The following is a 23,170-nucleotide window of genomic DNA, read 5'->3' as shown; positions in this document are numbered from 1 at the left end:
AGCCATGTGTGAGCTTACTGCTTACTTTTAGATTTAATTTCCGCTTGGCTAGACAGTGCTGTAGGTTCCAGCAGATCATATAGTGGTTTGAAGACTAGGGTATAGTTGTACAGTCCTGATGGAAGTGATTGTAAAATATTTTTTCACCTCATCTCAATTCGTTCCTGCCTGTTATGTTTTTGACCTATTGGGCCCGATAGTAACTCAGAGCCGGGAAAAGAGCGGGGGAAGAGGATTTGCGGACCAGATACCCGGAAGTAAGGGTTTCCCCCAGGTCCTGCCGAAATTAATGGCGGGACCCGTCTTAAAATTTTTCAACAGCTTTTGAACCTGACAGTCAACAGAATCACAAGTTGGAAAGCAGCCGGGGAGCGGATGTCAGGTAATTCTGACATCGCGAGGGAGGGGGTGAATTGGACATCGTTGGGGGGGGGGGAAACAACCTGACATCGCAGGGGCGAATCGGACATCGCGTTGGGGGGAATCGGACATTGCGGGGGGGGGGCATTCGGACATCGCCGGGGGGGAGTCAGACACTGCGGGGGTGGGGGGGGGGTTCTGACATTGCGGGGGGGGGGGGGGTCTGACATTGCGGGGGGGGTTCTGACATTGTGGGGGAGGGTCTGACGTTGCGGAGGGGGGGTTTGACATTGCGGGGGGGTTCTGACGTTGTGGGGGAGGGTCTGACATTGCGGGGGGGGTCTGACATTGCGGGGGGGGTCTGACATTGCGGGGGAGGGAATCGGACGTCGCAGGGGTGGAATCAGACATGTCAGGGATGGAAACGGACATTGCGGGAAGGTGGGAATCGGACATCGCGGGGGGTCGAGGGATTTGGACATCGTGGGGGGATGGGTGGAGATAGGCCAATTGCGGGATCCCATCGCGGAGTGTTTAAAAGGTGAGCTTGGTGGGCCGGGGCGAAGCACTCCTGAAGAGAATCAACGATACAGTTTGTTCCACTGTATTTTTAGGACTTGTTCCCCATTAATCTTTTCTAGTTTTTTTAAACTCGTGATGGACATGGAGCTCGCAAAGGATGATCTATCCACAGTGATTAAGCTTATCTGGCTGCTGCAATCAAGCTGCATTCAGGCAATGTAACTGATGGAATCTGTGAGACAGTGGATTCAGAATAATCAGTGGTAACACAAGCTATGAAATGTTGGTCAAGAAAGTTCTGACCACCATGACATATTTTTGCCAATGGTTTCATGGGAAAACCATTTGTTGTTAAGGAGAGAAAGGACCAGAAGAGCCATATTCCATTTTTATCAGAAATAAATCGCTCTCTAGGGATGCGAGGATGCAGTTTGATGCAATTTGCATAATTATAATCTGTGCCAATAAACAAATGAAGAAAAAAGTGTCAAACATTTTTTCATACTGACAGTGTCCCTTTAAATGAACATAGTTGTTGGCAGTTTCTGAAAGCTTTGGACTTATTCTGTGACCCGTGAATGACAACCAAAATTGCTCCCATTTGTTCATTTCAGAATCTTAAGATGAACAGCAAGAGCTGAGAGAGAGATGAAAACTGCATGGTGCTTGATGATAGATTTGAGGTCATTTTGAGCTATATTTAGTTACTGGCACTTCCTGCACTGTGAATATTTATGAGCAAAGTGATTTCAACAGGAAGTTCCTTTCCACAAGTCTGGGCATTTTTAAGGAATTCCTTAATGGGTGGGCTGCCTTTATTTTTCAGCAGTGGTCTGGTGTTCATCTGAGGCAGTTCTTCATTTAAACATGCACATATCTAAATTTGAATAGTCTGAGCCTGGAGCTGTTTTCAGTCCTTGCTACTCTTTAATCTTTTTGTGCCTCTTTCCTTCCATTTGTAAATTTTACTTTAGTTAATGCCCCATTGTGTTTTTTAATCATTCATAATCTGTTGTTTTCCTCCTTCCCCTTTTTAAATTCCTCTCTTTTATTATCACCCAGGCCATACAACATTTCACAATTAAGAGGGTGAGCAAATGAACTTTTGGCCCTCTGCTAGTGACACCCTCAAAGGAGATAATTAAGAGAGGCTCCGGGGTAGCTCACCTTTTGAGTTTCTGTCCTTTACGGAAAAGTTCCCTATCGTCTGTTCAGCAAATCATTCCCGACATTTGGAGCTCACTGTTTGGGAAATACTGCTGATGGAAATGTGGGCAACCTACAAGTGCACTTTCACAGTGTGTCATGCATGATAAAGCCTTCCTAACTCACCTCACCTGTCCTTTCTTGTTTGCTGCCTCTGTCACTACATTATGTGTAGGCCTCATACAAGATACTTTGCCTGTACTTATGTTTTCTCTTCAAGAAGGTGCCACATAATGCACATGAATCTCAGGCCACAGGTGGTGGTCCTCCCAACATAAGACTTCTAACTCCACATGAGGAAGAAGTACTGGAGTTTCTGGGGAGGTGCACTGCTGATGCTGCTGGGGAAGGAGAAGTAGGTGGGCCAGTGGCAGCTGTAGGTTTGTCTTGAGCATCTGTACCTTCCATAGTTTAAGAGCTCAGACACACTTGCAAGCAATCTGTTTTTGCTTCTTCACATGCTACACACTGCACATCACATTAGCTGCCTAATAGTCTAATGTCTCTTCATTTTCTTTTCCTCTGGATGAAATACAACAAAATGCTGCTGGGGAGGAAGACAAAGCAAGTGGGCAAGACCCTCAAACTTCTCTGATCTCCACCAAATCCTCACCCATGCACCATTTCTCAAATTTGGCATGCCAAAATTGATGAACTGTGCTTCCTTGTTAAAAAAGGGTGTCATGTGCAGCAATGGACAGCAAATTGACTAATATTGGTAAAATCCTTAGTTGTAGCCTGAAATGAACCTGCAGCAAAAAAGTTCAGTGTGGTGGTTACCTTTACTGGCACACTAATGCTGCCCTAGTGGTGGAGGTAATTTGGATGCTTGGCTACAGCAAGAAACAAAACTGTCTTTAGTGAAGCATAGCTTCCTTAATCAGACTTCTTGAGTGAATGCCAGGTTCTGTACACTGTTATTGCATGGCAATTTTGAACATTGACGGACAGGAAATGTCCCTCTCATCTATCCAGCCTGTCCCACACAATTGTGATGCGTTTTGTATCTAGAGGGATGGAATTGAAAAGTAAAGAAGTTATGTTAAACTTGTATAAAACCTTGGTTAGACCACACTTGAAGTATTGTTCACAGTTCTAGTCTCCATATCATAGAAAGGATATAGATGCATTGGAGAGGGTGCAAAAAAGACTCACAAGGATGATACCAGAACTGAGCGGATATCCTTATCAGGAAAGGTTGAACAGGCTGAGACTCTTTTCTCTAGAAAAGAGAAGGCTGAGAGGTGACCTGATAGAGGTCTTTAAGATAATGATAGGATTTGATAGGGTAGATGTAGAAAAAATGTTTCCTCTTGTGTATGAGTCCAAAACTATATATAAAATAGTTGCTAATAATCCAATAGGGAATTCGGGAGAAACTTCTTTACCCAAAGAGTGGTAAGAATGTGGAACTTGCTACCACAAAGAATGGTTGAGGCAAAATGTATAGATGCATTTAAGGGGAAGCTAGATAAGCACATGAGGGATAAGGGAAGAGAGGGGTATGCTGAGAGGGTTAGATGAAGTAGGGAGGAGGCTTGTGTGGAGCATAAACGATGGCAAAGAGCAGTTGGGCCGAATGGCCTGTTTCTGTTCTGCAGTTTCGATGTTACTCAATGTAACCCCACCCGAAACCGTGATAGCGGCGAGTTGGTCTCCACCTCCTTTGCAGTCTTATGAGGTGCGCCTCTCCGTAATCGTCTTCCTCTCGCTCTTGCTCTGTCTGCATTAATAATGAATAAATAGGAATAAATGGGAATCCCCATTGGGAAACCCCTGTTATCAATAGAATGCAAAATGTTATAACTTTGGCCCAGACAATATGCAGAGGCAAATCTTCCTCCTCTGCGTCAGTTATGGCTGAGAAATCAACAAACATTTTGGGACATTTGTGACATTGTTTGGGAATTGTCTCGGAGCTGCATCTGCTCCACCGTCGTAACTTCACCAGAACAGCCAAAACAGGGTTTCTGCTGCACGAGTGGTGAATTTACGACGGCGGAACGGGAGCAGCTCCGAGGAAATTCCTAGTCATTATTTTGTCTGTGGTTCTGTCCATTTTATAACTCTGCCTGTTATATAGTGTGCACGGTGTGGACTGTAAGGTCCCGCTGAAAATTAGCTTGGAGCTAAATGAGACATCTTTTTTCAACTATATTTTTGTAGTAGCAAATTACCCTGCTAAAATGATAATAATCTCAAAATAAATGGATCACTTTCAGATGGACCTGCTACAAAATAACTGGAACAAAATGGCATTACGAAATTAACTAGTCCTTGTTTTTATCCAGAATGCAGCAGACAAGAAAATGGGGAGACAGAATTTACTGAATCAGATTCAGAATCTAACCTGAATCAATTGGATGCTGTAAAAGGAAGCTTCAAACTAAACAGCTATAATGATGAGGTGAGACATGTTAAGTAAAAAACACTGCTGTGTAAATCTAAACAGCTGTATTTCAGTGTTGCTAGTAACACTCCAGATGCAGACCCTGTTTCCTGTTAAATGTCTAACAAATTTTAATGAAAAAAGTCCTATTAATTAATACTGCTAAATCTAATCTACCATGTTACAACATTGTCATCCTGAAGTGAATAAATGTATTATTTAATTAATATTTATGACTTTGGTCCAGACAGTACGCAGAGGCAAATCTTCCTCCTCTGCGTCAGTTATGGCTGAGAAATCAACAAAAATTTAGGGACATTTGTGACATTGGTTGGGAATTGTCTCGGAGCTGCATCTGCTCCACCATCGTAACTTCACCAGAACAGCCAAAACAGGGTTTCTGCTGCACGAGTGGTGAATTTACGACGGCGGAACGGGAGCAGCTCCGAGGAAATAAAACAGCGCTATCGAAAGATCAATTCTGAATAAAATTCTGCGTGCTTATGTCTTCCTGTTGGCTAAATGCTTTGGCCTTAGATATGACCAAAGACAACTGAGGTCATCTCATTCAATGGCCTTATGCAAGCAGTGGCAGCATCTGTGCAGAAGAAACATACTGAGGAAACATAAGACAAGCATCCACCGGATCTCTTCAAATTTCATTAACTACCAGCCAAATGCACTATCCTAAGAAAGTACAGATGGAGATTCTGGTTAAATGACTTAATCAAATATTCCAACTAGCCTACATTACAGCAATACACTGGTACAGGGATATGGGGATAGGGCAGGAAAGTGGAGTTGAGGTAGAAGATCAGCCATGATCTTATTGAATGGCGGAGCAGGCTCGAGGGACCGTATGACCTACTCCTGCTCCTATTTCTTATGTTCTTACATCAGCATCTGCGATTGCTACAGAATTGTTTCTGAAATGAATATCACTGCTGCTTATCTTGCCCTGAGTATGGTCTCATTAGAAAAGTCTTGAAATGAAATTTAGAATAGGTACATGTAGATCTTTGTTGCAAAGTATAAAATAAGGGCCATATCAGTGCATGTACAGTGTTTGGATGTGAACTTCTCCTCATTGTGGTACATGATGATGATATAATTTGACCTGTTGAAACGAATAAAATGAGGGAAACAGCTAAATTAAATCAAAGGAACTCTAGTGGTTAGATTAAATAGCTTTTTTGACATTTTTTCCATTTTTCCAATACAACTTTCTCTATGTAGTGGGCTCCTTCATACTGTCTCCACATAAAATAATAGAATCAAAGAATTGTATAATTTTACAGCATAAAAGGAAGCCATTCAGCCCATTATGCCTATGCTGGCTCTCTGAAAGAGGTAGCCACTTAATCCCATGTCCTCCTGACATCTCCCCATACCGTTTTTTAATTTTTTTTGCTATCAATGATAGTCTGTTCTAAGCTGACAAGAGCGACACTTGTGATTAAGGATTCATTCCAAATTGATTTTGAAATACATATTGATTTTAATTGTGCTAATTTGGATTTATTTGAAAAATTCTATATGTTGACTCAATTTAGATGATTTTTCCCTTTAAGAACAAATTTACTACACATGCTTAGTTGTTTTGTGCATTCTTTTCTTCTGTATTAAAATAAGGACCGTAAGTGACTCACGTTGGGCCATTTTAGGTTTATTTGTTCAATTTGTCCAGTTTCTATCGTGGCCTAAGGACTTTTGATCCCAGGTGTCTGTTTTCTTAATAATCTGAGGAAAGGTGCTATCCATGTGACATATCCATTCCCTTCATGTTGCATGTAGGGTTTCCTATTCATCGGTGTTTTATTTTTGTCTGGATGTCATATTACATTTTGGACTATTTCAATGCTGGACACTGCATATTTTAATCTCAAGTGTGCATTGATCTCAAAACTGATCTCTATCGACAATTACATTTTCCCTCCTTTACACAGAATGCTATTTAGCAGCTATAAGGAGCCTAAATGGAATCTAGTTCAGGATTTACAAACTCATTCAGATTACAAGCTGCCAGATCTTCCTATAAGTCAGATATTCATACCCATGACAACAGTGTTGTGAAGTGAGTACCTTAACTGGTATGTCATTCTGAGGAAACAACTTCATATGCCTATAGTCACGATTCTATTCCAATATATTTTTTGTAGAACAACTTGAAAAAGCAGCCAAAACTTCAAAAAGCAAAGAACATTCTTCAGCTAGAAGACAAGATGTCTTTGGAGTCACTACAGCGATGCTACACAATGCTGAACCAAATGAACTTGTCTGAGACTGTGCTCGAGTCAGAGTATGTACTCAGTTCACAATAAAAATTCAATATACATTAAAGCTGCTTAAGATTGTGTAAAAAGACTTTTAAGATTATCAATTTTTTCAGTTTGTGTTCCTTTCTATAAGTTGTATGTGTTTGTATATATAATGCAGCCCTACCAGTACACTACTACTGCAACTCTGGCGGGAGTGAAGTGCTGCACCAGAAGGGCCACACATTAGGTCAAGACCCAAATGTACCTGCTGGGAGTTCCTGCATTTCATTCGGCGAGCAGATCATTCCAGGTCTGCATTGTGGTCTAGACCCCCAAAGATTGAGGTAATTTTGTGATGACATTTCAGCCCCCTCCCCTTACAAAAGGACGAGGGAGCAGTTCTGTCTACTTCCTGGGAGATGGTTAGCCAGCTCCATCCTAGACCCACCCTCCTGAGCCATAGTTAGTGGCCACTGGGGGCTGGCAGGCACCCAAGATGAGCCCCAGAGGTGCAGGTGCCAACCATTGTCATGTAGATGAAGGGACCACCCCCTGACCAGGCTAACTTTGGTAGCCCCCTCGGATTTTTAGTCCAATGATCATTAGTTTGTTCCTTCAGCTTTATCAGTTATTTTTTGTATGTTGTGTATACAAAATTTAAGCAGCACTATTCATGTCCCCTCAAACCAATGCTATTGAAATGAAAGAAACACTGAATTAAATCTGGCTGAAACTATGGAGCCTGAGCCACACTTTAATATTGTTTGAGGCGAACAAAAATTCATAAATCAACCTAACTTAAAATGAATCATATTGCACCATGCTTTGTAACCAGTTGCCACTTTTTACAAGGCAGACCTGAAATAGAAGAACAAAGTGTTATTTCTCCTTGTGAATGGGGTTATTAATACCATCATAACAGGAATTTCTGATGAAAATGAATTAACATTTACTAACATCTGAATGAAAATGTATCTACCTTTTTCAGGACAAGTGAAGACAGTAATAGTGAGTTTGAATCAGAAGTAACATTTTATTCCAAGACAAGGAAGAAAAAAATACAAAGACCCTCAAAAATCAGATCTGCTCTCCCTGCCCTCTCTATCCATCAGATGGGCAAAGATAGAACTAAACAGGTAAATGGGTCATACTTTGCAGAGTTTGCCACCTGAAATTGCAGGAGATTCAATTGTAATTAGGATCACTAATGAGGTGCAAGACAGTGTACTTATTTTTCAAGGTTATGGTAGTTCTGGTGGGAAGTAGTTTGATTATTAGATGCTCACCCTGAATGCGACTTTCTCAAAAATTCTTAATTTAAAATAATTATATTAAATAACTTCTCCTGTGCTGTGTCAGTTGAGAGCGCTTTCTGGGGTGGAAGTAGGACCCAGCACCCCTCCTGGACCTGGCTAGCATTGCTGCAGTATGCGACTTCTTCCAGGCAGGCACCCTAGATGCATCCCTGGTGGCATGGTCACCTGGCATTCAAATGTAAATAGAGAGACTGCCTCCTGACCCCACAAACTTTGTTGAGGTCAGTGCTGAAAGTCCCAGACAGGCACATTCCGGCAGTTACTCCAGGATGTGGCTGTCACAGATTTTCAGGGCCAATATCTTTAAACAAGTTCTTGAGATCCAATAAAAGCAGTTGTCAGAATTTCCCTTGCTAAATGAAATAAATTTGAACAGTTAATGGAGGATTTTATTGTAAAATAAACAAGCCAATTGACAAATTACAGATGAGTCGGGTGGCCCTGAAGAGCTATTCACCATTTGTGAATCGATATGCAAATCGCAGCAATGGAGGAATCCCAACGTTTGCTCAGGAACGCCTGGTGGAAAGAACAGCAAAGGTAAACCTCAAAGTTGTTATTAGAATGAACTTTAAATGATGGATCTGAATTTCTCTGTATGTATCATTTGTTTCTACTGACAAATACTGTTTAGAAATGACAATGTGATGTCACAACTTTTCTTTGTAATACTAGTAGAAATAGGTGTTTGCAATTTTAAGATAATGGAGGACAGCATGGAGGCCTGTGTGATAGAAACAGAACATTTATGGCAGTGAATTTCATTGGGGCATCTCCTGCTCCACCACTGTAACTTTGATTTTATGCAGTTTTAATTGGCTAGGGTAAATCTAACTTAACAAAAATGGCTTCAGCTAGCTATGCCTCTGGAGAGTCCACAAGAGCATCCCTTTGTTCTGTAGGTGGCCAATATATGACCACATGCAGTCAGACCTAGTCATTCAATGGAAAATATCTCTCCAAAAGGTGTCAGCTTTGGCTCACTGGTAGCACTCCTGCCTTTGAGTCAGAAGATTGTGGCCTCAAGTCCCATTCCAGACAGTTGAGCCTATAACCTAGAATGATACCACAGTGTAGTACTGAGTGAATGCCACACTGTCGGAGGTACTGTCTTTCAGATGAGATGTCAAACTGAGGCCTTACCTACCTTTCAGCTTGTTGTAAAAGATCCTGTGGCACTATTTGAAGAATAGCAGGAGAGTTCTCCAGGTGTCCTGGTCAACATTTACTCCTCAACTAACATCACTAAACCAGATTATTTTGTCATTATCTCATTGCTGTTTGTGGGACCTTGCTGTGTGCAAATTGGCTGCTGTATTTCTCTACACTACAACAGTGACTACATTTCAAAAGGACTTCATTGGCTGTGAAGCACTTTGGGACATCCTGAGGTCATGAAAGGTGCTATATAAATGCAAGTTCTTTTGTTAAATGGGATTGCATTGTTATTTCAATCCTCGTCAACACTAGACACAATATAGATTATATTTTGTGTCTACATGGTTCTCTGCATTAAAAATCTGTGAATTCCTCTTGGTTATATCTGTCTCAAAATCTAACTTCCTCTAGTATCAGGTGTCAAAGCATCAGTTTAATTGGGAGGATGTGAACTGTAAGGGGTTTTATTACTGTTTCTCGGGCTTATAATAGGTCAGCCAGTTATGTTTTCCTGAGCTGCCCTGCCCGCTGTGCGGTTGCGAATCGCTTACCCCTTCCTGATTCTGAGCTGAGGACTTATCGGGCGGTAACAAAGACAGACTAACAGACCAGTGGATTGGTACAAGGAAAACCAATGTTTATTAATAAGAAAACTAAAACTACAAGGTAAACAGTATTATACAGAAGATAAAGAAATCGCTATGGATGTAATACAGTCTTACACTTATCGGGTTGAAAGAAACGGACACATCGAGGGAAAATTCTAAAATCACAAGTTTAGCGATATCCCCTTTAACCCCCACCCTTAGACCTATGCTAGGTTGTCTTGTGGCGGCCAGAAAATTAATGCTCACCGGTGAAACAGATGAAAAGGCCTGGCCTCCTGCTGCTGCCGTCGACATGTGTTTGCGAGGTTTACTGGATGGCCTTCCTTCTTGGTTGCTAGCAAGCAGCAGGACCCCGGCCACCAGGCGAAGAGAGAGAGAGATACTGGGAGGCTCCCAGTTATACCCTCCTGGTAACAGGTTTTTTTCGTACCTCATCAGCTTGCTTCATTGTTTGATTTAAGCACGAAAACGTAAGACAAAGGACCCCATCTCTGGCCCATTTACATTAATGGCCAATTCCTGTATTGATGAGTTCCATAACTGCTTTACCATTGTTCCGAATGTACCTTGATGGTTCACCTTTTGTCCTGCGATCACTTCCTGCTCGAATTTTGATGTGTAGGCCGGCCATGTTGATGGCTTGCCTCAGGGCTTGAATGCAACTGCATTGTTTAAAGAAACCTGTCTGAAACACGAAGCCTGCCATGTGTCTGACCGCAGCCATTTTGAAAGACCTTGGATTTTTAAAAACACAGTCACACCAGGGTTTCTTTAATAACTCCAATAAATCTTCGGCGGGGGGGGGGACATGTGAAATTTTGCGAATCCCTTCAGAACTCTACCGAGATTAGATTGGTTTCCTGAACTATTAATGAATCGTTTGCTGTGATATGTATTTGCTCACACACTGTTTGTGAGGGTGAAATTTTCAACAGGTCTACTTTTACATCCTCATGATTGCAGAAAAACTGGAAAACACAAAACCTTCAGCCATTGACATGTTTGTGAAGAGGGGCATCCAGGTGTGGCGAGCCTGAATTCCACAGGCTACCCCCCATTTTTCCATCTTTCTTGTCTCCTGAAGGAATGAATCATGGCATCTTTCAGAGTATCAGGCATCTGCATGATGCAGTTTCGGTGGTCAAATGCAACTTGTACATTTATAGAATGGAATCCCTTTCTGCTCAGCTCTGCAATTGGGCTGATGGATATCCCCCCATCAGTGAGCTGTCTAATGGTGCTCGTTAACCGCTGGAAGCTTGCCAATTCTATTTGAATGAGGCCTGACCCAAAAAAATGGTTTGGGCTTCCATCAAGCTTCATTAGCTGGGTGGTGATGATACAAGTCCTCAGCTGGAGGGAAGCCTTGGCTTTACCATGCTTCCTATGTGCACTCATTGCTGTTAATGTCCACATGGCTTCCTCAAAAGACATTAACAGTTGATTAGCAGGCCGTCCTCTTGTTTTGTTCCCTCCTGCTGTGGGCCAGTCTATCTCACAAACAGAAAAGTAGTGCTGAGATGTAGGATTGAAGAGCATATACAATGACACCTATGTGTTCACCAGCATCCCTCTGTGTGTTTGTGTGTGTATGTGTGTATGTGTGTGTGTAAATGATCATGTTTCATGCAGCTAGGTTGTGATATAATGGTATTTGATGTGAGGGCCTTTTAAGATGTGACAGCAGTGAGAATTGTAAGTTGTAGTTTGAAGTTGTGGCCTTGCTATATTTTGTCCATGCATGGTAAGTCCTGGAAGAGCTGTTAGATTGTTTGAGTATTTTGAATGGGGCAACAGTACAAGTATAACAAGGTGCAAGGAAACAGTTCGTGGCGTGCATACTTAGCCCGTTTATTTTTATATAGGATACTTTTGTGTTGCCTCACCTTCAACTCTGACATGTACTTCCACTTTTGGATGCAGGTTGGCAGGCATGAGAGACTTCAATAATTCTTGCAATGACCGTCTCTTGGGCATTGTGCACAGCTGTCCTTCGGGGGAGAGTGGTTGATGTCCCAAACAGGGCAACCTTTCCATTATGCATCTCTACTGCTGCATGACAGAATATGCTCTGATATTATATTTTACTGTGCTGTATTGCCAAACTCTTTAAGAGGCCAAACTTTAGCCACACACATGCAAGCTACCAGGCCTTGGCCACATTGTGAGTGGGAGCTCACCATGAATATTTAATTTGGGTCCAAACTGGAAGTTTAATCGGAAATGGACATGTAAACAGTCAGGCAGAAATCCCACTATGTTTCTTTTCCACTCCATTAATGCTACTATTGAAGTTTTTACTCTCTGATGTGTTATGTGATGTTAATTTTGGCAACTAATGAGGACAGGGTGGCAGGGATGCAGCATATGCCTCAGTTATGTTCATATTTAAAGAGAAGCAGATAATCAATCTTCTATATTGAACCTGGACTCTTGTACAGAAAAATGTGTTCTCTTGACCTGTGTTTTTAGTCTCTTATTATAGGCTTTGAAACTCAGCTGTTCAGTCATTACAGTTAAGGTACTACACTATTATATGACATGAGTGCCTCTGTTGTTTTCAGCTGGATATATGCTCTAACAAAGAGAGACTTGCAGAACTCAACTTGTATTCCTCAAAGATTTAACTCCTTAAAATGAGTTAGGTTAAAATGGGAGTCAGGGTCATAAGGACAGAGTGAGTTAACTGTTGTTTGAAGTAAAATTGAACCATAGAAATGACCACACCAAGGAAGGTAACCAATCATGGATGAATAATGTGTGATGTAAAGATTAGATAGATAAATATTTTGAAGTTCCACCTGAATTACCTGAACACAAGGAGAAACTTTGTGGGACTTTTCCTCAAGAGATTAAATAGGTCAGGTCCATGGATTGTCCATGCTCTCCAAAAGACTTGATGAGCCAAATGGCCTTTACTTATTCCATGCTTCCTTATGTTCTTACTTAATGATTGAATGTCTGATGTTTTACAGCGGGTAAAAGAAATGGAAAATGCTGAGAAATTACAAGAACAATCAAATTCTCAAGTAAGTTTCTACAGCATCTTACAAGTGACATATTAAGTAAAGTATGTTCCAAATTTTGATATGTTACACTGAGTCTGGTTGTACCCTTTCTTGTGTGACAATGGCAGTGGCAATTCTGTACAAATCAATTTTTCAAAGCAATTTTTAAACTCCAGATTTAAGTTATTTTCTTTTTAATTTACAACTGCCACCCAACAATTCCCATCTATGAGGAGGATTGGAGATGTGCTCACAGGCCTTTGTCAATGCCACTCAGTGAACAGTTTCAAGATGTGTGAGTGTGGCTTGGGTTCAACCTCAGTTTTACCCTTTATTTCATATGGGTAATACTCCATCTTCATGCTGCAGACCTTCCTAACACCATGGTTAAGATGAGGAGAATTATATTTGTACTGTGAGGAATTATTGAGTTAGAAGGTGTTAGATTAAATTCAGTTGAGCTGCCATTAACCATGGGTGCTCCAGCAATCTTTTGTGTTTGCTATTTTAGGTCCCTCACTATCCTACTGCCATTGTCACCTTCTCCCAGCGAGTTCTTCTGATGGTGTCATTAGTACTCACTATTTAAAGTAAAATATTCAAAGGCAAACAACTGACATGGGATAAATCTAAAGAATACTAAAGCTAATCAGAACTCTTCATAAGAGATTTTTTTAAATATGGGCCATTCTCTTTAATCTAAGTACGGACAACTGAGAACTAACTGTATAGTTTTTCTTTCAGTTAGTGAGAAAGAAAGAAGGTTTCAGTCATATCCCAGTTAGGAATCATACATTCTTCATCTGCACTGATGACCAGAGTAATGAAGGATTGAATAGATGTGCAACAGGAAATAGGAGAGAACCAACATTTTCACAATGTGAGAGCAACTACAGGAACATTGGTAAGGAAAAGACAGGGTGGCAAGTGTATGTTGAATCTGTCTCTCATTTCTCACATTGCTTGTCCAACATCCAGTACCGGATGAGCAAAAATTTCTTCCAACTAAATATTGGGAAGACTGAAGCCATTGCCTTTGGTCCCTGCTGCAAACTTTGTTCCCTAGCCACCAACCCCATCCCTCTCCCTGGCCACTGCCTGAGGCTGAACCAGACCGTTCACAACCTGGGCGTCCTATTTGACCCTGAGATGAGCTTCCAACCACATATCCGCTCCATCACCAAGACCGCCTACTCCACCTCCGTAACATCGTCCATCTCCGCCCCTGCCTCTGGAACCCTCACCCGTGCCCTTGTTAACTCTAGACTTGACTATTCCAATGCTCTCCTGGCTGGCCTCCTATCTTCCACCCTGCATAAACTTGAGCACATCCAAAACTCTGCCGCCCGTATCCTAAATCGCACTAAGTCCTGTTCTCCCATTACCTCTGTGCTTGCTGAACTACATTGATTCCCGGTCCGGGAATGCCTCGATTTTAAAATTCTCATCCTTGTTTTCAAATCCCTCCATGGCCTCGCCCCTCCCTATCTCTGTAACCTCCTCCACCACTAAAACCCTCCGAGATCTCTGCACCCCTCCAATTCTTGCCTCTTGCGCATCCCCAATTTTAATCGCTCCACCATTGTTGGCTGTGCCTTCAGCTGCCTGGGCCCTAAACTCTGGAATTCTCTCCCTAAACCTCTCTGCCTCTCTACCTCTATCTCCTCCTTTAAGACACTCCTTAAAACGTACCTCTTTGACCAAGCTTTTGACCATCTGTCCTAATACCGCCTTCTGTGAAATTTTGTTTGATAACGCTCCTGTGAAGCACCTTGGGACATTTTACTACGTTAAAGTCGCTATAGAAATGCAAGTTGTTGTTGTTGTTGATGATGATGATGAATGCTTCTAAATGGCTTAAATGTGCTGAGTTGTGGTGTAGAATCATATAGACCAGGGAGGTCTCAGGTTGACTTCTGGTCTGTGCTGAGTTAACGGCTATAATTGCATCAGTGGAAGCACTAGTATGGCCTTAGTTCCTCTGGGATAGGTAGGAAAAAATCAGACAGACGTCTTGGTCCTGACTGCTTCCCTATAACCCCTGCTGAAAAGTGTACAGCTCGTTTACAGAAAACGTTGCTATTTGTAATTATCAAGTGTGAAAGATATATTATATAGGTGGGTCGTGATTAATTGTTTTTCCTTCCTTCCTATTAACATATTTATATTGCATGCAGACATCTGCAAAATTGCATACACCTGCTATTTCAATTTCCGTTCACTGAAACTGATGAAATAAAGCCAATTAACTTTTATTTATTATTCATAAAGATAAGAGAGTATAGCCCCACATGAATAAATGCAAAAGTTTTTGCTCAGTTGTTTTTGCAACATTTCACTTTCCTCCAGATTTCACCCCCAAAAATGTTACGTTTCTTCCCTTCTCCCTAATTTTAACTTGGATCTCTATATTTTTTTTAAAGTTGAGTAATCTTTGAAAATTCAAATCTGAATAAAAACTGAAAATTAAGAAACTTATTCATGTGCAAATGAAGAGCATGCCAAAAAATGACCTGTGGTGGGATTTGCCTCTGCTTTTGGATAGTAAATAGGCTAATAGTCAAATTTCTACAAACTCAAGATTGCCACCAGAAGGAGCTTAATATTACTGCAGCCCTGGAACAATGGTCCAGATTTTCCTGAAAACTTGCACCATAGCAACGCATCTATGGCGTTCACTGTTATTCGAGTGCAGATTTTCCAGGAAATTATGGCATAAGTGGCTTAAGCCATCACTTACGCATGCCAAAATTCCCTGGGCCATTTGAACTGCTGCACCGTTACCCTTGGTGAAACAGTACTTAAAATTAATAGCTCTGACTCCCCCACCCCAACTTATTAAAATCAATGGCAACATTCCTGATTGGATGAATGTCTTTTTGCCGCTGCCACTTAGACTGGAAAATAATGGAGCTGGTGACCTGGCAGCGACATGATTTCTGTGGAGAACAGAGGGCTGTCCGTTTATAATCATAAGAAAAGAAACACTCTGTGCAATTATCCCTAGCACTTGCCCAAATGTTAGAATTATCATTTTATTGACTTTGTGGTTATTATTTAGTGTACATAAAGCTTCTAAAAAATGTTCTTGAATTATCATGCAATGAATTAAAACTCTGAAACTTGACAGATTTCCCAGAAATAATCAGAATTCGATAGAGCTGGACTCTAACCCAAACCGTGCATCCATAAGGAAACAATACCAGCAAAAGCAACATTCTCACATGTTTTCAAATTTTTATTTGAGGAATATAACTCATGCATTGTTCTGAGGCAACTGAACGAATTAAAGCAGAGATGTTAGCCTAATAAATAGGCATAACATAGATATAGATGATCATAACTCGTCTAGTTAATGGTCATTTATCACTTTGAGATTACAGGTGTTCGCAGAGCAGGCAACTCTGAGTTAAAATTTATGAAGCACAATCATGCAATATAATTCAGCTTACAGGAACTTTTGTCAGTTTGATCACCTTTTATTTTCCAGTTTATTGTTTCATCAAATTCAGGGACTATTTGGTACGAGTATGCCAGATCAAACAAAATTACTTCAAAAGGTCTATTTTTGAAATAGGAATTTCACAATAAGGTTCAAATAGAAACAGTATTACTTCCATTAATCTAACAATTCAATTGAAAAGGAAAAACAGTCTTGTCGAGCAAAAATTCTTAAGCACGAAGTCCGAGCCACGAATAAATGTCACTAGTTTTTCAATAATTTCCACTATTCACTGCAATATCCCTGTGAACATTTAGAAGAGTAAGCCCAACAAATCGGTTTTCACTGGCCATACTGCAGATCTGACTAGCTGTGGAAGTACATCCATTGTTTCTGTGTTCTATGAAATGATCTATGACACGTTCTTTCGAAGAAAGGAGTAGTCCAATAAAAAGAAATCATTAAAATTTCGGGGAGTGTTGAACACCTCTCCCCACCTATGTCCATGCTCAAATCAGGGTTGCATCTTTGTGGTGGGTAGAAGTCGCACTGCACCATGTTACGTACAAATTCTGCATTGGCAGAAAATCTTAGAGATTGGGTACAATATATTTATAGATCAGTACGTGACTACTGAAATCAAAGAGAGTGTGTTATAAAAACATTGTAAACCCATAAATATGTGTGACAAAAGTGAAGTATTTCTGTCAATAATAATTTATCGATTGGTTTCCTTATTGTTGGCCACAGTATACACAGTGAAATTTTGCTTCTGTTGACTGTTTCTGCAAAGTACAGCACCATACATTGTGGCCAAAAGCCACATATGTCAATTGTTTAAATGAACAAGCTTTCCACTTTGAAGCTTCTGAACCATACACGGTTCCAGGCTTGTCCCCCAAGCAAGTGTTTGAATATGTGACTGATTCCATGCTTCTTTCCATAGCCGACTCACAATTGACCCAGCCTGGCTGATGTCCTGGTGGTGGTGTTGACAATGGGCTGTGTCCAAGCCATATTGCAATGGAATGTTATACCCAGGAACTTCTGCTGTCTGCTGGTCTTGACAGCAGATCAATTCTCACATCCTGTTTCTTGTGTTTGCTTCCTTTGGAGAATGGCATGCACTGTGATTTTCTGGAGTTCATCATAATTCACCATTGGCATGCCGATTCTTCCAGATCATTCAGGCAGCTCTGGCACTTTTCTGATGATATTTCCGAGCTCATGGAGGGTACCCAAATGGTGATGTCATCGGAAAACTGTGAGTAAGCCCCAGTCCTCTGTTTGGGTATTGGTGTTTCACTGGCACAAATGAGGAACAGGAGTGGACTGAGTACCGAGCTCTAGGGAACACCTGTCACTGGGCAAAACCTGGTGGAAATTGCTGTCCCACTCTGACACCACTCTTACACTCTGCTAGGAAATTCAATATCCATTAAATCAGCACACTGGTGACGTCAAGCTAGGTGATGGTGGTTCAAAGCAGAATCTCACAATTTCAGGCTATAATATATTTTGTATAAAGTACCTGTTAAAAATTAAGAAATGTATGTTGTTCCACAGAAGCTGCATCTGCTTTGGAAGATGCCTGTGTAGTCTGCTTAACTCAAGATAAAAAAAGCTCAAAATATAATTCAACAGTGACAAGCAATGAAAGGTAAGAAAAGAGAACACAACAGTTCAAAGTGCAGGGTTCAGTGTAAAATGTAGCAAGTCTCAGTCATGAGAATGATACCATTTTATTTCAACATGTTTCCCTTTATCTATGATCAGTAACTATTTGATCAGTTCCTTCTTCGAGATGCTTTTTTGTTTGTGTCTGACGATGGATACGGTACAAACTCACCGATGCGATTACTTTGACATGATCCTGTGAAATAATTCAGTACGCTATTACTGTATAGAGCGACCAATGAAAACAACAAAATTAATATTTGATTAGAAAAAGTACATTTTAATACTCTTCCAAAAGGGATGGGGAATAAAAATCTTAAAACTGCAGATTGTGAATTCAGGCTTGCAGCAATTGTTTGGATTTTCAGAGTTACAAATAGGAAGGAGTGTGATTTAACACATATTTGTTTATATCTTAATCTGATGGAATACTGAGTTTAGTGCAGCACGGTGGTACATTTCATTGTGTAAAAACACTGTGCCACAATATGGTAGGACACAGATTGACACTCATGATTCCCAACACAGTGAGTTACCAATCAAACTATTGCAGTTGGGTTGGGATTAGCTTGGTTACCCTTCCTCTTGGCTGGGATTAGTACATAATGCAGAGATACTTGAGAAGAAAGAGAATAAGGCAGAAAGAACTGAGGCATGATTTTATCGAGAGGGTGGTGGGTGGAATTCCTGACGTACGGGTTTCCTGGACATCCTTACGATTTTGACGTAAAAATGTCTTTTTTTTTACGGTTTCCCGCCCTACAGGCTGGCCTGATTGACAGGCTGGTCTCAGTCGGATGGGAGAAGAGAAAGGAAGAGGACGTGAACAGTGTTAAATGGTGTGGGGAGGTCACTGGGATGGGGGTGGGTCGGGAGTCATCGGGAGGGGGGGCTCAGTCATCGGGAAGGTCGGTGGTCACCAGGGAGATCAGTCATCGGGGAGCTCAGTCATCAGGGGGAGTCGGTCATCGGAGGTTATCAGGGAGGCTCAGTCATCAGGGGAAGTGGGTCATCGGAGGTTATCAGGGGGGCTCAGTCCTGGGAGGGGGTCAGTCACGGGGAGAGTCAATTATCGAGGATCATCGGGGAATTAAAAAACTGTCAATGCTGGAAATCTGAAAAAAAACAGAAATTGCTGGAAATAAACAACAGATCCATCAATGCTGACAGACCTGCTGTGTACTTTCAGCATTTTCTGTTTTATCTTAAAAGTAGGAAGGACATTGAACCTGGCTCCCCATTCCCTACATTGCAAGATCACAGTTTTAGCTATTTAATTAGAATGGAAGCCAAGCAGAATACTACCAATAGGAAAGAGTGAGAGCAAAAGATGATGGGATGAATTTTACCACACTTCAGTGCTCCAGATGCAGAGCTTTGTGTGGCAGGAGTGCATATTGGGAATTTAGGAGTGGAGTTTAGCACATCTGATTCGCAGCTTGCACAATTTGTTGTAAAGTTTACTCTGATAAGTCATCCATCTTCTTGTGACTGACTGAAGTGCACCATTGGCTGCAGGTCACCTGTCCAATTGGACAACTGTGCATGGACAACTAAAGGGACATATTGGGTGAAATTTTCTAAGATCTTGCAACACCAGTAGGGCTGTGCATTTGGTAGGTGGCTTATTGGAAAATCACGGGTGCAAAACTCACGATTTTCTATCCATTGATTTGAAGTATACTGTAAACAGGGCTAAGATTTTTTTTAAAAATAGGTGCTAGTTTCCTAGTGGCTCTGGCACTGTAAATAAAATCTAAAAATGCCAGTTCTTCCTTTTTTTAAGAGGACACAAAAATAATTCATCAAAATTCGCAAACCACCAGCTGCAAGACAGGGCGTATAACAGAAAAGAAGGTAATGTCTGATCGGTCACTTATTAGGCCTGGCACACTCTCATAATGAACAGTGAATTACCTCATTGCCAGCAAGTTTCCTTTATCATGAATGGTCTTTGGAAATAAAAACCTTATTAAACTTGCAAATGATAAAGATATTAATTCTGGTTTTAATAAACTGGACCTTGATGACTTGCTCATCTTTACTAGTTTAAGAGAAATCCTCATTTCAGTGATCTGCTGTTAGCAAAATAAATTTCTTTCTATTACTCCCATTTTTTTTTAAAGACAGTGACATTTAAAAAAAAACAATAGCACTGTATTTATCATGCACACTGATTTTGGTCCAAGCTGTTGCAATGACCATTTTATAATGAGTGAAGGGTCTATGCAGATCCATCGGGGGGACAGGTGAAGAGAGAGAGAGAGAAATTTTCTTTACTTTAAGTTATAAACTTACTCTTCTATCTGGGTGGTGTTCGGTATGGGACTTGCACCCATGGAAAAATAAAATAATAGATAAATCCCTCACACCAAAAAAATTTCTATGCTGTCTTTATTGTCCACAGCACTCGTAAACTAGGCCTAGGGTGCCAGCCATCACCATTTCTACAAAGACTAAGAACCAAAGTTCAAGTATCTCCCTTGACAGATATCCACAAAGAAGAACAATCTCAGAACATCTCTATTATACACTAACATAACCAAACAGGTAAGTATATTATTGTACAACCAATTCCATATTACAGTCTAGGTAACCATGCAAGCAGACACGGAATCTAGATGTTGGTGTTGATAGCACATTAACTGATATTGCAGTCAACACCGGTAGCATTTTTATCTCATTAAAAATATTTCAAGGCTAGGACATATTTTTCTGAGACTACTCAGAATAAAGTACAGTCTTTGAACTGCATTTGGTCTAATTCTCCATTTGCAATTAATATCATTATATCCTTCCAGATGTTTGCTAATGTAAAGTGTTTTGAAAATGTTAGGAACACTCAGGAGCTCCAATTGCACAAGAGAAGTGGAGTTACTCTGCACATATCTCATCGAGTCTGACTCAGCCTACTTTACGCTGCAGCAAAGCTATCATGTCTGGTCACTGCAAATGTACCTCAAAGATGCCAGTACATCATATCATCACACATGTGGTAATTCATTAGATGTTGGAAGGTCTTAAAAAGTCAAAAGTACTGGTGATGGCATTATTAAATGAGTAAAATAATACACCTGTTCTTAGGTTCAGATAATTAAGACCCTTTCACCCATTTGATCTCTACCTTTCAGAATACCAACTACACATCTTTCCAAATAAACTATCTAGTTACTGGTCTGGCCTTAACCGCTCTTCCTGGCAACTTATTATAGCTATTGATCAGCCTATATAAAAAAAACTTCTTGACATCTGCCCTAAATTTGCCCATTGTAACCCTTTGTTCTCATGTCTTGTACCTAAAAGGATTATTTCAGTTTTCTTTTCTCTATTTCATTAAGTATCTTAGGTAACTGTAAAAGGTCATTTCTAAGATGTGTTTTTGCAAAGCTGAAGTGTCCTAGCTTATCAAGCTGTTCCTCATAGGTCTTCTCTCTGACACTGGGGACCAGGCTCCTTGATCTTCTCTGCACTGCCATGGGGGCCTCCTTCTGTTGTAGATTATTGGCAATGTAACACAATTATCAGATAGAATGGTGCAAAGTCATAGAGGAATTTAAACTACATTTACATAGTGCCTTTAACATAGCAAACATCTCAAGACACTTCACAAAGGCATAATCAAAAAAATAGACAAGCCAAGAAAGGAGATATTATGAGGGATAACCAAAAGCTTGGTCAAAGAGGTGGGTTTTAAAGCAGGAGTGGGACAAAGAGGTAGAGAAGGGTTTAGGGAGGGAAGTCCAGAGTGTGGGGCCTAGGTGGCTGAAGGCATGGCCGCCAATAGTGAGGCGGAGGGAGCTATTCTCTTTGCCTGAGATTGTATGAGCTCATCACACATTAGAACTAAGTAAATTTCAATCGTAAAATATGTACTGCAATACCATGTACATTATATTTGGTAAGAATCGCACCCTTATATAGTTCTGTAAGCTTCATAAGATTAAGGATTTAGTTTTCAATATGATTGGTAAACAAAGTAAACGAAAATAACTAACACTCATTGTTATTTATATATTTTTTTAAATCAGTGAAGGGATTTTATCAGCCTTCAAGGAGATGCAAGATTATATCTTCAGGCAAAACTCATCTTTTTATGGAATGCAGTAACCATGACCTCTACTGTTAGATTGTTATTATGACACTGAGGAAATACATTGTAATATGAACAGACACCTTGTTGGCGGCTTATAAATCAGATCAAACCTTCTAAATAATGTTCTCTGTCCAAATTAGTGGAATTAACTTGGGGTGACATATTAACAGCATTGCCAATACTTAATAGTTTATTGATTTTGTAATATTTTAATATAAGCAATACACTGAGATAGAAGGGATATAGGGCTCGATTTTAGCGTCGGGTTTCCTGTGCGTTATCGGCGGGGCGGGCTCCAAAATGTCAATTTCCACGTGCGGGAGCGGATCGCGCCGAGATCCCGGCCACTTCCGGGTGCCGCGCTGACGTGCGGGGCTGCGTGCGCAGGCCCTGCTGGTGGGAATCCCGCAGGCAATTAAAGCCAGCGGGGTTCCACTTGAGTGTACTTACCTTGCTTGTTGAGGTCATTAAATGAGCTGAATCAGCTGTCAAAACAGGAAGTGTGGGATTTTACCTTCAAGGCAGAGTGTTCCACACACTGGGGGAAACAGTCTCCCTTCAACCGGTCGTGTTCCAGCCAGCAGCCTGTGGCAGCTGGCAAGGTGCACTCCACAGCGGGTGGGAGAGCCCTCACCCACGCAGGAGGCCACCGCGTCACGTAGGGCAACCCCTGCCCTCCACCACCCCCCGCCAAGCCAGAGGACAGACCGACGTGAAACCGCAGCCCCAGTGCGAGGAACCACCCACCTACCCTGCACAACCCCTCAGACCAACACCTACCAGATGGGTGGTGCGTTGACATCCTCGGAGGACGAACAGCATGACCAGCCCCAGCAGCCTCGCAGTCCACGCCGTCTGCCTCAGAGACGTGGAGCCCCCCAACACGGTGCTGTGGCACACCCACCTGCACAGCAGGAGGGAGGGCAACCACAGAGAGAGATGCGTCGCAGGAGGCACTACCCTCCGCACAGGGTGTACAGGCCGAGGCTCAGCTTCATGGACCTCTCCGAGGAGCAGTGCATACGTCGGCTCAGAGTCAATCGCCAGGTAGTCGCCGACATCTGCAGCCTCCTTAACGACGAGCTGCTCCCTGATGGACCAAGCAGCATCTTCTTACCTGTCGCCGTCAAAGT

At 41.5% G+C, this 23,170-nt stretch overlaps 1 protein-coding gene across 5 annotated transcripts in view; it reads left to right on the top strand.

Moving 5' to 3' along the window:
* LOC137321894 (uncharacterized) overlaps positions 1-22,058 on the top strand; it is a 198,143-nt gene extending 176,085 nt beyond the window's left edge. For all 5 annotated transcript variants that reach the window (XM_067984733.1, XM_067984732.1, XM_067984731.1 and 2 more), the window contains 9 exons: positions 4,380-4,495; positions 6,637-6,776; positions 7,724-7,871; positions 8,478-8,591; positions 12,793-12,846; positions 13,570-13,729; positions 17,834-17,927; positions 20,352-20,494; positions 21,973-22,058. In XM_067984733.1, the coding sequence (XP_067840834.1) occupies positions 4,380-4,495; positions 6,637-6,776; positions 7,724-7,871; positions 8,478-8,591; positions 12,793-12,846; positions 13,570-13,729; positions 17,834-17,927; positions 20,352-20,481 (956 nt within the window). In that variant the 3' untranslated portion in view covers positions 20,482-20,494; positions 21,973-22,058. The remainder of the gene's footprint in view (positions 1-4,379; positions 4,496-6,636; positions 6,777-7,723; positions 7,872-8,477; positions 8,592-12,792; positions 12,847-13,569; positions 13,730-17,833; positions 17,928-20,351; positions 20,495-21,972) is intronic.
* The last annotated feature ends 1,112 nt before the right edge of the window (positions 22,059-23,170 follow it).

The sequence above is a fragment of the Heptranchias perlo genome, chromosome 5 (assembly GCF_035084215.1).
Source record: "Heptranchias perlo isolate sHepPer1 chromosome 5, sHepPer1.hap1, whole genome shotgun sequence".
Classification (NCBI taxonomy): Eukaryota; Metazoa; Chordata; class Chondrichthyes; order Hexanchiformes; family Hexanchidae; genus Heptranchias; species Heptranchias perlo.
Note: the sequence above shows the minus strand (reverse complement) of the source record. Positions and strands in the feature narration are given on the sequence as shown.